Genomic DNA, 12,649 nt, shown 5'->3' with positions numbered 1-12,649 from the left:
GGTGAGAAGGATCGAACAAAAAGATTGGAATGTAATTTGGATTATCAGATGATGAGCGTTGATGTTGTTGTGGGGTCGTGAATATTGAGGTCGTGTGGTGGCGGGATTAATGTCGTCAATATCTCAATTATTCAACCGATTTTCTGCTCGGTCGGATACTTTTCCTTATAAGCATCCCTTACTGCAGTTGTAAAGGATGAATTTCGCTCCTTTTCAAATTATCGAAATGATTTTTTTATAAAAAAGAAAATAAAATTGAATATGGGTGGGCAGAGGTGAAACGGTAATATTTATATTCGTTTTTTTTAATAAGCATCATTCTCTTTTAAGATTTAAAGTCCGATAATATATAAATAATTAAATGTAAAAAGTTTATTAAGCATGAATTATATAGATAAAATAATTTTATGAAATAAATTATATGAAGAATTATGATAGGCAACAATCAAGCCATTTATTTTTTTATGTACATAATTGAACAATACAAATAATTATTTAAAGTATTTATTTTAATATTTGTTAAGTGTATAAAATGAATTATTACAATACTTAAATAAGTAGTAATAATAGATATTTATTATTATTGATTTCTTTTTTTCTTCTTTTTTGAGTTAAATTAATTTTATGAATAAAAAGAATTGTTATTTTTAAAATCTAAAAGAAGAAAAAATAAATAATCGCAGTATATTTTGTATATTGTTCTTTCCGGCAAATTCATCTTTGATTTTTTAATCTTGGCGTTGCGTTTATTGATGTCGTGTATAAAGGAATTTCAGTTGGAGGTTTAAAGGTAAGTACATATGAAATTATCAAAGATTTCTAAATGTAAATTTATTGTCATAAAGAAATAGAAAATACTATTGGCAATATTGTGTCATATTACGAGAATTTTTGGTTAGATTTATCGCTGCTTGTATATATATTTTAAAAACATTCCTGAACAAAGTATATGCATATGCATGTGCCCATACCTACCCTATCCTACCCTATGCTTATTTATGCTTTATTCATGTGCTTTGTTTATGCTTTCAACAATAAAATAATTTTGGGATATAATCTACAATATCCATTGCGTAAATAATTTTTTTTTTTAATTTTAACTAATTTCGGTATACTAGATCTTAAAAAGTGAATTTGAGATGGCGCGCAAAATCAACAAAATTCTATTGGCTGAACCGCTTTTTGTTCGATTTTTCTTTTTCTTTAATTTTATTTTCTTGGTTTATTATAGAAAATCCAAAATTATGTGAACTGTTATTAATTTACAACAAGTTTAACTAGAATTTGCGTCTTGCAAGGGACTTCGCCTCATTAACGTAATGTTTTTATTATATGATTTAAATATATACGGTAGACTGATTTTTTAAATTGACAAATAATTGATTGAACTAATCTTTCTTAATCACAATTATAAAAGAAAAGACGATAAAGAATAACAATAATTCACAAATTAATTCCAAGTGCTCGATGTCCTGAAACTATAAAGAAATAAAAAAAAATATTATTAAACATTTCTATTAAAAAAGTTTCGTAATTTTTGTAAAACATTTCTTAGAAAAAAAAATGTAAGTTTCGTTGAAACCCAACATACTCAATTTGAAGAGTCTGAAGATAGATAATATAATCGGTGCTTAAAACTGGATCTAATAAAAAATTTGTATTACTACAATACAATCAGCCTCCAAAGAACCGAAACCTAGAAACTACTAAGAGAATGAATCCCAATTTTTCCTAAAAATGAAAAAAAATCATATTGAAACTTAGAAAATAGAAGTTTTAATAGTATCGAAACTTACACTTTCACTCAAAGAATAGAAGACTGGAACTTACAAAAAAGAAAGAAGGAAAGTGTTTCTTAAAAAAGAAAAAAATAAAAATGTTCGAAAGTACTGAAACTTACACTTATTGTCCAATCGAAGGAGCTCATGATCCACTGTACTATGTTATCAGATATCGATGCGTTTTAAAGCCATGGAACATATTATTGAGTAAAATGAGTGAGGACTTCTATTGCGTGGGAGTTTTGCCTGATTTTAAAGATTAACGGGAATTTCTTTATGACTCTGTAGTCCACTGCTGCTGATTTTGATTTTGAGTTTTTTTCAATATGAATGTTTATTCCTCTACGATGGCATCTAAGTGGAGCGATGTCATAATTTCGGTATAAATGCCTTTGGGTGTGTATATCAATTTCCAGAAGTGACATGTTCTGTAGTGTGGCGTTTCATTTTTTAAAAAATTTTTCCAAAGTTTCAAAAGTATTTCGGTAATGATCTTGAAACCGAAATTCTACAAAAAAAAAAAAAATTTTTTAAAAAAAAATCAAGAAAAATACAAGAGCTTTCACAGAGACTTACAAAAAAAAATGAAAAAAATTAATAAAATAAATAATTTTTTTCCAAGTTTTCGAAGGTGAAAATTTGCCTAGGATTCCGGTAACATTCTTGGAACCGGAGTTCTATAAGAAAAAAAAATAATAAATAGGACATCTTCCACTTCTTAGATGCAGAACCCTAAGGGAGAATATTGCTGAAAAGGTCCTGAACGGATTCGCGAAAATTTACAGACGAGGACGCATCCGCTCACATACTCACCGGCTAAAGACAGACTAGGACAACCTATATAAAGTAAAATATTGTTAATTATTTGAAATTATTCCACATTCCGAATTTCAAATGTGTTACTATACCTTTGGAAGGATTGAAAACTCTTCTTCGAGACATTATTGCAATTTCTCATAGCTATCTGATGTAAATTTCTTGTTAAAAACTGCTTTCATAGTCTTTGCAACATGTATCCAACAAGATATAATAATTTTTGGAACTGAATTAATTCGAGATGCATCAATTCTTTGTTGAATTATGGCTGTTTCATTACGGACTTAGGGTCAGAGAATCATACCATTAACAAGCACGCCCCGAAATAAATTTTTTTCACTGTTTTATTTTGATATCGGTCAAAATGATAATGACGCTACAAAATTTAAAAAAGCTATACGGCACTACTACAAATCAAATGTGATACTGTAAACACAAATTGGAGAGAAAGCAGTTAAAAATAAAACTTCTTAAATTAAATTAAAAAAATAGAGAAGTAGTATTGAATCTACCGACTAATCATTTTTTTATCCTGGATCTGCAGATAAAGCATAAAAAGCGGCTTTTACATTAAATTCAAGAAAAGACGCAGTAATTTTTTTTTTTGGTCTAAATATTTTTTTTATCGCTAGATAAATTTGTTTTTTAAATTTAATAAAAAAAAAGTAAATTTCTTAATTTTATATAAAAAAAAATTATTCTATTGTAACGGATAAATTGAATAAATTATTTTTTCGTTATATTTTTTTTTTTTTTTTTTCGTTATATATATAAATTTGAATCCTGAAAGTCACGTTGTGCGTTTCCGAATTTATGAAAAAATTTTCACAACAAATTCCAAATTAGGACGTGCATCATGAAATTTTTTAGGTAACGTAATTCCGTATGGATTAGTTCAGAAATATGTGGATCCTTCCACGTGGATTTTACGTGGAAGAAATTTTCTGATGTTGGGCGTTCCGACAGTCTATTGAGCGACATTGAAATGTATTTAAAATTTCTATTGATTTTGATTAAGAAAATAAATTGCTACCTAAAATTTTAAATTACAAGATTCTTTTGCGAAGTGATTTGGCATATATAATCTATAATTGATTTATAAAATCGGTTAAGAAAATTTAAGTTTTTACTGTAAAGCCAAGTTAAGGAGTACATTTCGATTCAGAACTTGTGCGTTTAATAATTGTGATTTAGCCATGAACAATCTAGCAACCTCTAGTTCCAGATGATATCTAGTTGAGTCTGCATAAATGATGCGTAGAAAAGTTTGGAGATAAAATCTTATAAGAATAATAATTCTGTTGGTGACTTGGTGACATGCATAGAATTACCATTGAATGTCGTGATATTTTATCTTAGTATTTTATTTTTAAATATTATTGTTTTCTTTTCATAGAATATTTATGAATGAAAGAGTTTATATAAATAACGTAAGAAAGTCCAGTAACAACTAGAGAAGATACAAATTGATCCACAATATATTTTGATTGACCGCAAATGAACGATTCTATCAACCAATAGTATATAGTAATTATTGTCATCATTATAACTAACTTGATCTAATATTGAAATTTATCATTAATGCTGGAATTTATTTAATCAATAATTATAAAAAAAATTGATTATATGTATAAAATATTCACACGTCAACTCGTCAAGATTGCTTAGTTTGAATCATTGTTACACTTTACATGAATTATGGCAAACTTTCATATACAAACTTTGGTATAAACAGTAATATAGAAAGAACTTTTTTCCTTTTTCTTATTCACTGCATTGATTACTGAATACACGTTTCAATTAATTCCTTACCTAACTTTGATCGGCAAAACTTCAAACTTCAAACAAATGTTTTCTTACCCTAATTCCTGATTTCTTCCTTCCCTTATTCTAATTCCCTTCCTTTCCACTTACCCTAGTAATCCCCTTATTTTGAGATGAAGGTTTAACAATGAAATTCATCTGTTATTGTCCTATAATGACCGGACCAGACTACATCGCCCGAATCCCGTGATCGGCCATATCGTTCAAAACAGTCAAGTGTAGGATTGGATTTTAATACGCATAATGTTATAAACATCACATAATTCCACATAGCTTTGTATCGGAACATGTGTACATTCCCATATTACGAGCTTCATCGCCACCTAATAAATCGTGGGTAGGAATAAATTCCTGTCTGACAGTTACTGCGGCATTAGCAGGTAGCTGCGTGGGCCTGTGCTCTAGATCCAGGTACATAAGTACCATCAAGCATCCTACACGGATTCACATCGAATTTTGTTGATCCGCCGAAAATACCACATGCTTTTGTCACAGGGTATTTGGAAAATATTAGAACTATTCAGATTTCCACATATTTGATGTGGATTTCCGCGTGAATTTTAAGTGGAAAACATTTCCTGATGAAGCTCCATATAGTCTGATAGAATATGCTATCTGAACAATATTTAGATTGATTAACAGTTGAAAATAAAGCGAGATGGTTCATTGAATATATCGAACATTTCATTTAATAATTCTTATATATTTTTTCCTTGTAAGGTTACATTATACTGTATTTTCAGTTGATAATCTTATAGTATTAATTTAAATAATATACTATCGTTATCACGCTGAATGACTCCATTAATGTAGAACAAAAAAAATTGTAGTTTCAAATTTTGCACGAATGGGTACAAATAAAGTTAATTTGATATTGATGTACGTCGACGCCTTAGGAAAAAAGTTTTCTTAGCCAAAAATTTTGATTAGACGGTCGATATGCATACGGCGGAAATGGCGCATGAAATGGATTCAAAAAATGATTGACCTACAGATCTTTAAATAATTTCTAAAAATGGATATATGCTCTTTAAAATTTCGAAACTTCAAGGGTGAATAGGACCCCGAGCAATATATAAATAGGTCATAGGAAATTAGCAAAAATTTACTATTAGCTCTAAGCATTTTTTCAGGGCCGGAATTATTATAATGTCAGTCAGATATTAAAAATAAGTAATAAAATTCTGACCAACATTATCTAAAATTATCTAAAAAAGGAAAGATTTTCGTGGTTATTTTGGCCCATTCTACGCGTTTATTTCTTGTTACCTATTTCAGTATTTTATTTCTTGGGGTCCTGGTGGATATTAAAAGTGAAACAATTGCAATACATGAGGAAGAAGATGATGGTGAAGGGTAGGTATATAACAATATATAACAAGAAAACAATGTAAAATTATGTAAAATTTTCCTATGATGATGATCGACAATTTAAACGCCCAAAATTTTATTTGTTCGATATATTTATCATGAATACGCCTTTATTTCTCCTTGTAAAATTTCCTTATCAAAACAATAAAGTTCAGAACGAAAGACAAATCAAATAAATCAAGCAAACAAATAAATTAGACAAATCAATTCTCGAGAAACTATTTCTCATATATATACAAATTTAATCAAAAATGGATCAACAGCCATTGTTATAGTTAACCGCTACAAAAAAACTTTTTCTTTGCTATTACTGTATGAAAGTTTAAATTCTCCTAATGGTTTATGATATCAAGCAATTAAATAAATAGCTTTATAAAAACTTATTTTATTTTATTTTTAAAAAGATTTTGTAAAAGAATTCTTGTAATTTTAAAATTTTTATTTGTATTTTGAATATCGGTTTGATTTTAATATGTATATAATATTATTTTGTAATTAAACGATAAATTGATTTTTTAATTTTACGTAAAAATAAATTTCGATTAATTATTAAAATTTTTATAAATTATCCAATTATCCTTCACTTCATTTTTTTAAAAATTCGAAAGACGAGATAAAATAATTTTACAAAAATCAACTGAAAATCGGCAAAAATTTCAATGTAGAAATATTCTGTACGTACGCATCCGGCGCAGGTTTCAAATAAATAAATAAATAAAATATTGGTGATATTTTCATTATTTTCGTTGTTTATTTTCGTATGATTGATTTAAGGAAAATAAAATTTGATCTTATTCTTTCAAAAAGTCAATAATGTAAAAGAAAAATTCCCAAAAATTTCCCCTGAAGAATTCCCCTAAATAATTCAGGCGTCTTGTAAAATCAATTAACCAATATCACAAATAGACTAATTGAGTAATCGGAATTATTCATGTATAAGTAATATGACATCAACGCACAATGTCCGCCGAATAGTAAAATAAACTATTATTTTTGAAACACTAAGAGGAGAATATCAAAATGAAACAATACATTATGCGTAGGAAAAGAGATAATAGTGATAAATAGGGTACATAAGGAAAGCCACAATTTCTATAATAAGCAATGGCGGATATAATAACTTTATTTTTCTTTTTTGCGACTGATTTCTCTAATCGAACACCATCGGAACAAATGAATTTTACATGCTTAAAAATACCGTATCATATTAAATCGAACGAATCAAGCAAGTTAAATCAAATTCTCAAATCTTTTCTTGAATAAATATACAAATTCTAATCAAAATGAATCCAATAACTATCACTTTTAAACCGGACATCGTTGTTGCCATGAGGATTCAATCCTCTTAAAGGTCTATGGGACCATTCATTTTATATATTTTCTTGTAAAAAATGTTAAAATCATTAAAATGAAAATTTGAAAATTTTTTATTTACAACGATAAATTCCAATTCTTCCATGGTAATGATCTTATTTGTGATATAGTAAATATTGCATGATTAAGAACACAACCACGCCTGTGTCAAAATACACTTTGTTGAATGTGACAAATTCTATTTTGTAATGAGATGCTTGTGTTTTCCTGATAAGTTACCTCGACAAGATATCCTGGTGCAGACTGTCATGTCCATTCGGTCCATTCGATCTACTCATGTGTCAGGGTTGTGTTTGCTTATGTGTCAGAGGTGTGGATTGTCACTCGCTTCCTTCGGTCACTCAGCCCAAGGGGTACTTTTAGAATAGTGCTTCTTTTGTATTATATAGACCATAATTATCAAGTAACATGCTTTTAATTGCAAGACCTTTGTATCTAAATTTGAAAGATAGGCATGTAGACGAACCAATCTTATTGTGGACTTACTGAAATACAGTTACATTTAATGTTGGAACACAATAAAAATGGTAACGCAAAAAGTAGTTATAGTAGGATCGGTTTGCTGAGTGTAGTATGACGCTAAAATTGATATTGAGTGGACATCCTAACAGACAAATCCATAAGTAAACCCTTCTGAGTAATCCTTTGGAATTATTAGGAGACGTCGTAAGTTTAATTCTTCATTTGTTAAGCCATCATGCGGTTTTGCTGCACCTACTCCCAACCGTTTCATTTCTTTAAAGAACCATCAAGTGTAGCATGGATTTTGGGAAAATTATTCTCGTCCAATAGATTATGATTCCATCCACCGCATTCTTGAGTGAATTAATTAGCCATGATTATAATAATATGAAAATTTTTTTATTAAAATGAATTTATTAATTAATCATCATCAATTTCCCAAATTGCCAGGCTTGACTGACTAGCCTGGCTTGAACCTTCTCCTTCTTCTAATTCATCAAATATTTGGACTGTTGACTTCGTAATCTCTTGAATACTGTTCACCTTTTTTTTGATCGGAAGCCATAAATTCACACATCTCTTTTTCAATTTATTCTTTAGAAGTAAGTGATTCTAATGAATATGTATAGTCAACATTTGGATGACTTCTCCAAGAGTCCATAATTTTAACACATTTTTCAGTACATTTGACAGTATTTGATAGAATACGATTTTTTGCTGTGCTCTTGCAAGTTCATCAGCTGTGGGCTTAAAATAAGACTGAATATATTATATTTGACAAAAATTAGTATTGAAAAATACCATATAAAAGTTGCAATTTAATAAATTTATAAAAACACATTAAAATTATGAGTTTCCATTGAAATTTATTTAAAAATATTTAATGTTTAGTAGAGAAAATTACGTGAGAAAGAAATTGTTTCGTAAAAAAAAAATGGTTAAAAATAGTTTGATTAATAAACATAAAAGTATAAAAATAGTTTAATTTATTTATTATAAATTACTAATCATAAATCACGTGATAATATCGGAATCAGTTGATCTTGGGCTCCTTCTGATCAACCAATCAAATTTGATTTACCCAATATATAGCACTTCGTGCCGAATAACTATTATTTATATCATCAAATTATATCTAATAACTGGATGGATAATGGGAATTGGTTAATATGGCCTGTTCAATCGAAATTTTGATCGGGTTTTGAGTTGATAATTATTGGCTGATGAAATTGCGTGACCTGATCAACAACCCGAACTTTCCGAACAACAAAAATGTTTGATCGCTTGTTTAACGTATCTGGTGCCTAGTAAAGTTTTAATATGCGCCCTCAAAAAGTTTACTATACTTTTATGGTATTGCTTACTTGCCAAGAAAATTATTTTATTGTACGAAAAATAAGGTGACCAAGGTTAACCGTTCAATAAGCCGATCAAAGTACTCAATTTTGATTTTGATCACATGATAATTTAATTGAGTGATGCCGGATATTTTATCTGGCAAAACATTTTGCTCATTTAAGTTCCCAAAAAGTGATCAATTAACAATTTAAAATTTTATAATATTAATTAACACTTTAATTAAATGAAACAGGACTTGAGAGATTGAATAGAGTTATTTAAAAAGTATGAAAAAAACCAAATATTATTGTAATAATAATTTTTTATTAATATTGCTTAAATATTTGAAAACAATGAATATTTTTTTAATGAACTTACTGTGCCGCATTTGTTTTATAATTTTATGGCTTAATTTTAGTACTTTGACTAAATAAAATAACTAGGCTAAGTAAAATTGTTCAGAAAATATAGAATTACTTAAATATCAGTGTTTTATCAAGTTAGTTTGAATATTTATGAAATAGTAAGTACTTTTTTATAAGTGTATATCAAGAATGATAAGCAAATCGTGTTTATTTTTCTTTTTGTTTCTTCTTAGAAAATAAATGTACGGTCATATGATTTTTAAACAGTACGCGCGTACATTTTATTATATAATAGATAAAGTCATAATGTAATATGTACGTATGCGAGTATCGGAACATTTTGCCGAAAGCCATTTCGCCGAAAAATAATCTCTGGCCTGAGTGACGATAATTATGAAGAAGGCAATAACTATAAACAACCTATACAACTTTCGATTATGCAATATCCTTGGATAGTATTGTGGATATTGAAATCGTCTGGAAAGAAAATGTCACGCACCAGGCTGACCTCGCCTGAGTTATTCATAATGCTGCGTAATATTGGCCCTATTTTTCGGTGAAACGTCCTTTGGTGAAATGGCTTTCTGCAAAATGTCCATAACCACGTATCCGGCGTATACATAACATGTTTTCTATATACCGAACGGATGAATAATGTATAAAATTGACATCTTATTTAATTTTTTACTTTTAGTTACTTTAAAATAAACAAAAATGAAGTAATTAAACTAAGTTTTTAAAAAATACGTTAAGAAAAATTGGCTTGTTCGCCGATAGTAAACTTATTTCCGACTAAATGATAAGTTTATACAAAAATAGTTAATTTAAAAAGGTTAATTAAGTTTTAGATATACCATTCCTGAAATAAGCAACAACCAAGCCTTTGTTATTGTGAATGATCGTGTAACTGTCAAATTATAAAATTCAAATGATAATACAAAATTGATTTTCATTTTAAAATCGTAATGCACTTTTTGCGATTTACATAATTTAAATTCCGCTATATATAAGGATATCGCTGGCTTTTATTCTGGTCCTTTTACTTTGTTCTAAGCCAACAAAACTTACTCAGATTAATTTTGAGTAAGTCTAAAAATAGAAAAACTTTATAGATACCTGTTGCTGACAAAACGTTGAAGTATCATTTATAGTATCATTTATAAAAATAAGAGCTTAAAAAATTGTGCCAAAAGCTTAAAGGTACAAGAAAAACTTAAAGACCGCCTATTGACGAAAACTTTAAAGAAGCATAAGTTTCTAGTTAAAAGAAATCCAAATAACGACTCCGAACCAGCTATCAAAAGAGGAATAGCCAAATTCAGTCCTGTAAACCCAAAAAGGAGAAGAATTTCGAAAGAACTTTCGAAACACAATGGTTTTTTTTTTCGCACGGTCTATTCCCAAAAAGGGAATCTTTTGACCGGAAGAAATGAGAATATTCTGTTGCGCAATCTGATTAATATTCGATATTCATTATACAGTTCCTACTCAAAGATTATCGTCATTATGACCATCAGGATTTTAAGATTCTTTTTGAAATTGGATCTGGAGGATCTGCTGCAGTTTACGCTGCGTATTGGAAAAATACTACATCAAAATTTGCAATTAAGAAAATTACTAAACTTTCTGCAGGAAAAGAAATTATTAATGAGGTCTGTTTTTAGACTAATAATTTAGAAAATTATAAACCAATTTATCATCTTTTCTTTTTTTTTTTAGATTAATCTAATGAAAATAGTTGACTTTCACCCAAATATAATTAAATTTTTTGGAGTCATAAAAGGCAAGTGATAAATATATGTTAATAGTATTATAGGTAATAGTTTATTTAAGTACTTGTATATATACTTTTTTTATCTTTTAGGTGAAATAAATTATTTGCTTGTTCTTGAGTATGCGGATGGCGGAACATTAGGAGAATATTTAAACAACGCTATAACGTTTAAGCCGGAAATTCAATTGAAATTTGCTAAAGAAATTGCAAGTGCAATCTTATGTTTACATGACAATGATATCATTCATCGAGATATTGTAAGTTTGAATAATTATATTATTTCACAATTTATCTATTATAATAATTAATTATTTGAACATTCCTCTTTATATTTAGCATCCCAATAATATCTTAATTCATGGGCATACAATAAAATTAGCAGATTTTGGACGTTCATGTCTACAAGAATCGGATGTTGATACCGAAGTATTTGGTGTAATACCTTATGTGGATCCTAAATTTCTTGATCCAAAAATTCCATATAATTTAACGAAAAAATCCGACATATTTAGTATGGGAGTAATATTCTGGCAATTAACAAGTTGTTCCTCTCCTTACAATTTTGAAAAAAGAAAAGATTATGCTTCTATTACGTTAGACATTCTTAATGGCTTAAGAGAAGAACCTATTTCAAACACAAATGTTAAATTTATTAGACTTTATCAACGTAAGTATAAAATTATTTTATCATTTTTATTTCTTCAATTATGGTTAACAAATTTATTCTAGAATGTTGGCGACATGAACCTGACGAAAGACCAGATGCTAGTCAAGTAATTTTAGAGCTTAATAATATCGATAATTCTAATTCTGAAGAAAGTGAAAATGAAGAAACTAAAATAGCAGAAGAATTAAAAAATGAAGAAAATGAAGATGACTTTGCGGATTGTCACTTGTCAAATTATTGAATTATATCGTATTTTATTTGTTTATTCATATATTTTATATTTTATGTATTTCATTTTTGTTTTTGTTTTTATTTTATTTTATTTTATCTTATTTTACTTTTTTGATATGTTAAGTCTCTTTTTTTTTATATTCACGTTTGGCCCAAAATTTGTCTAGTTCGTATGAAAAAATCTTATGTAGTTTGTAAGTGTGTTGAATTTAATAAATTCGGTTATTTTAATTTGGCTAATTTCTTTAACTTTCGGGATTACTATAATTTTGTGCCGATCATATTGTATCCGAACCTGCAGTTAAAGTTAAAATGATTAAGGACAATCCTATCATATAATTTATTTATTAAATGGCTCCGAAAATGTCAATACTGTAAATAGTTTCATTATAACTTTAACTTTGTTGAATAGAAATGCTATATTTGGTGCCATTTGATTTTCATTATTTTCATTCATAACTTTCCTTTTTCGGTAAACTAAATAAGACCCATTATGAGGCTTAATTTGGTACTATCATTTTCATTCATTTTCATTTACTTACTTACTCTTTTCAAAATGTTCCTTTTAAGTATTAACCCCTTATTTTGGCGAAGCTATTTTTTTTTTCCATTCATAAAATTCTTTTGTTCTTTTTTTCTTTGTGAA

The 12,649-nt window shown here is 28.2% G+C and overlaps 1 protein-coding gene across 1 annotated transcript; it reads left to right on the top strand.

Moving 5' to 3' along the window:
• Positions 1 to 10,703: 10,703 nt before the first annotated feature.
• On the top strand, positions 10,704 to 12,013 carry OCT59_014856 (uncharacterized protein; the record flags this gene model as incomplete). The annotated part of the gene is made up of 5 exons (XM_066150292.1): positions 10,704 to 10,706; positions 10,813 to 10,983; positions 11,279 to 11,362; positions 11,442 to 11,772; positions 11,835 to 12,013. 5 exons carry the CDS (start codon positions 10,704 to 10,706, stop codon positions 12,011 to 12,013), a joined length of 768 nt encoding a protein of 255 aa, XP_066002471.1.
• Between the last annotated feature and the right edge of the window lie 636 nt (positions 12,014 to 12,649).

Source organism: Rhizophagus irregularis, chromosome 22, assembly GCF_026210795.1.
Source record: "Rhizophagus irregularis chromosome 22, complete sequence".
Taxonomy (NCBI): Eukaryota; Fungi; Glomeromycota; class Glomeromycetes; order Glomerales; family Glomeraceae; genus Rhizophagus; species Rhizophagus irregularis.
The sequence above is the reverse complement of the archived record's forward strand: the minus strand, read 5'-3'. Positions and strand labels throughout refer to the sequence as shown.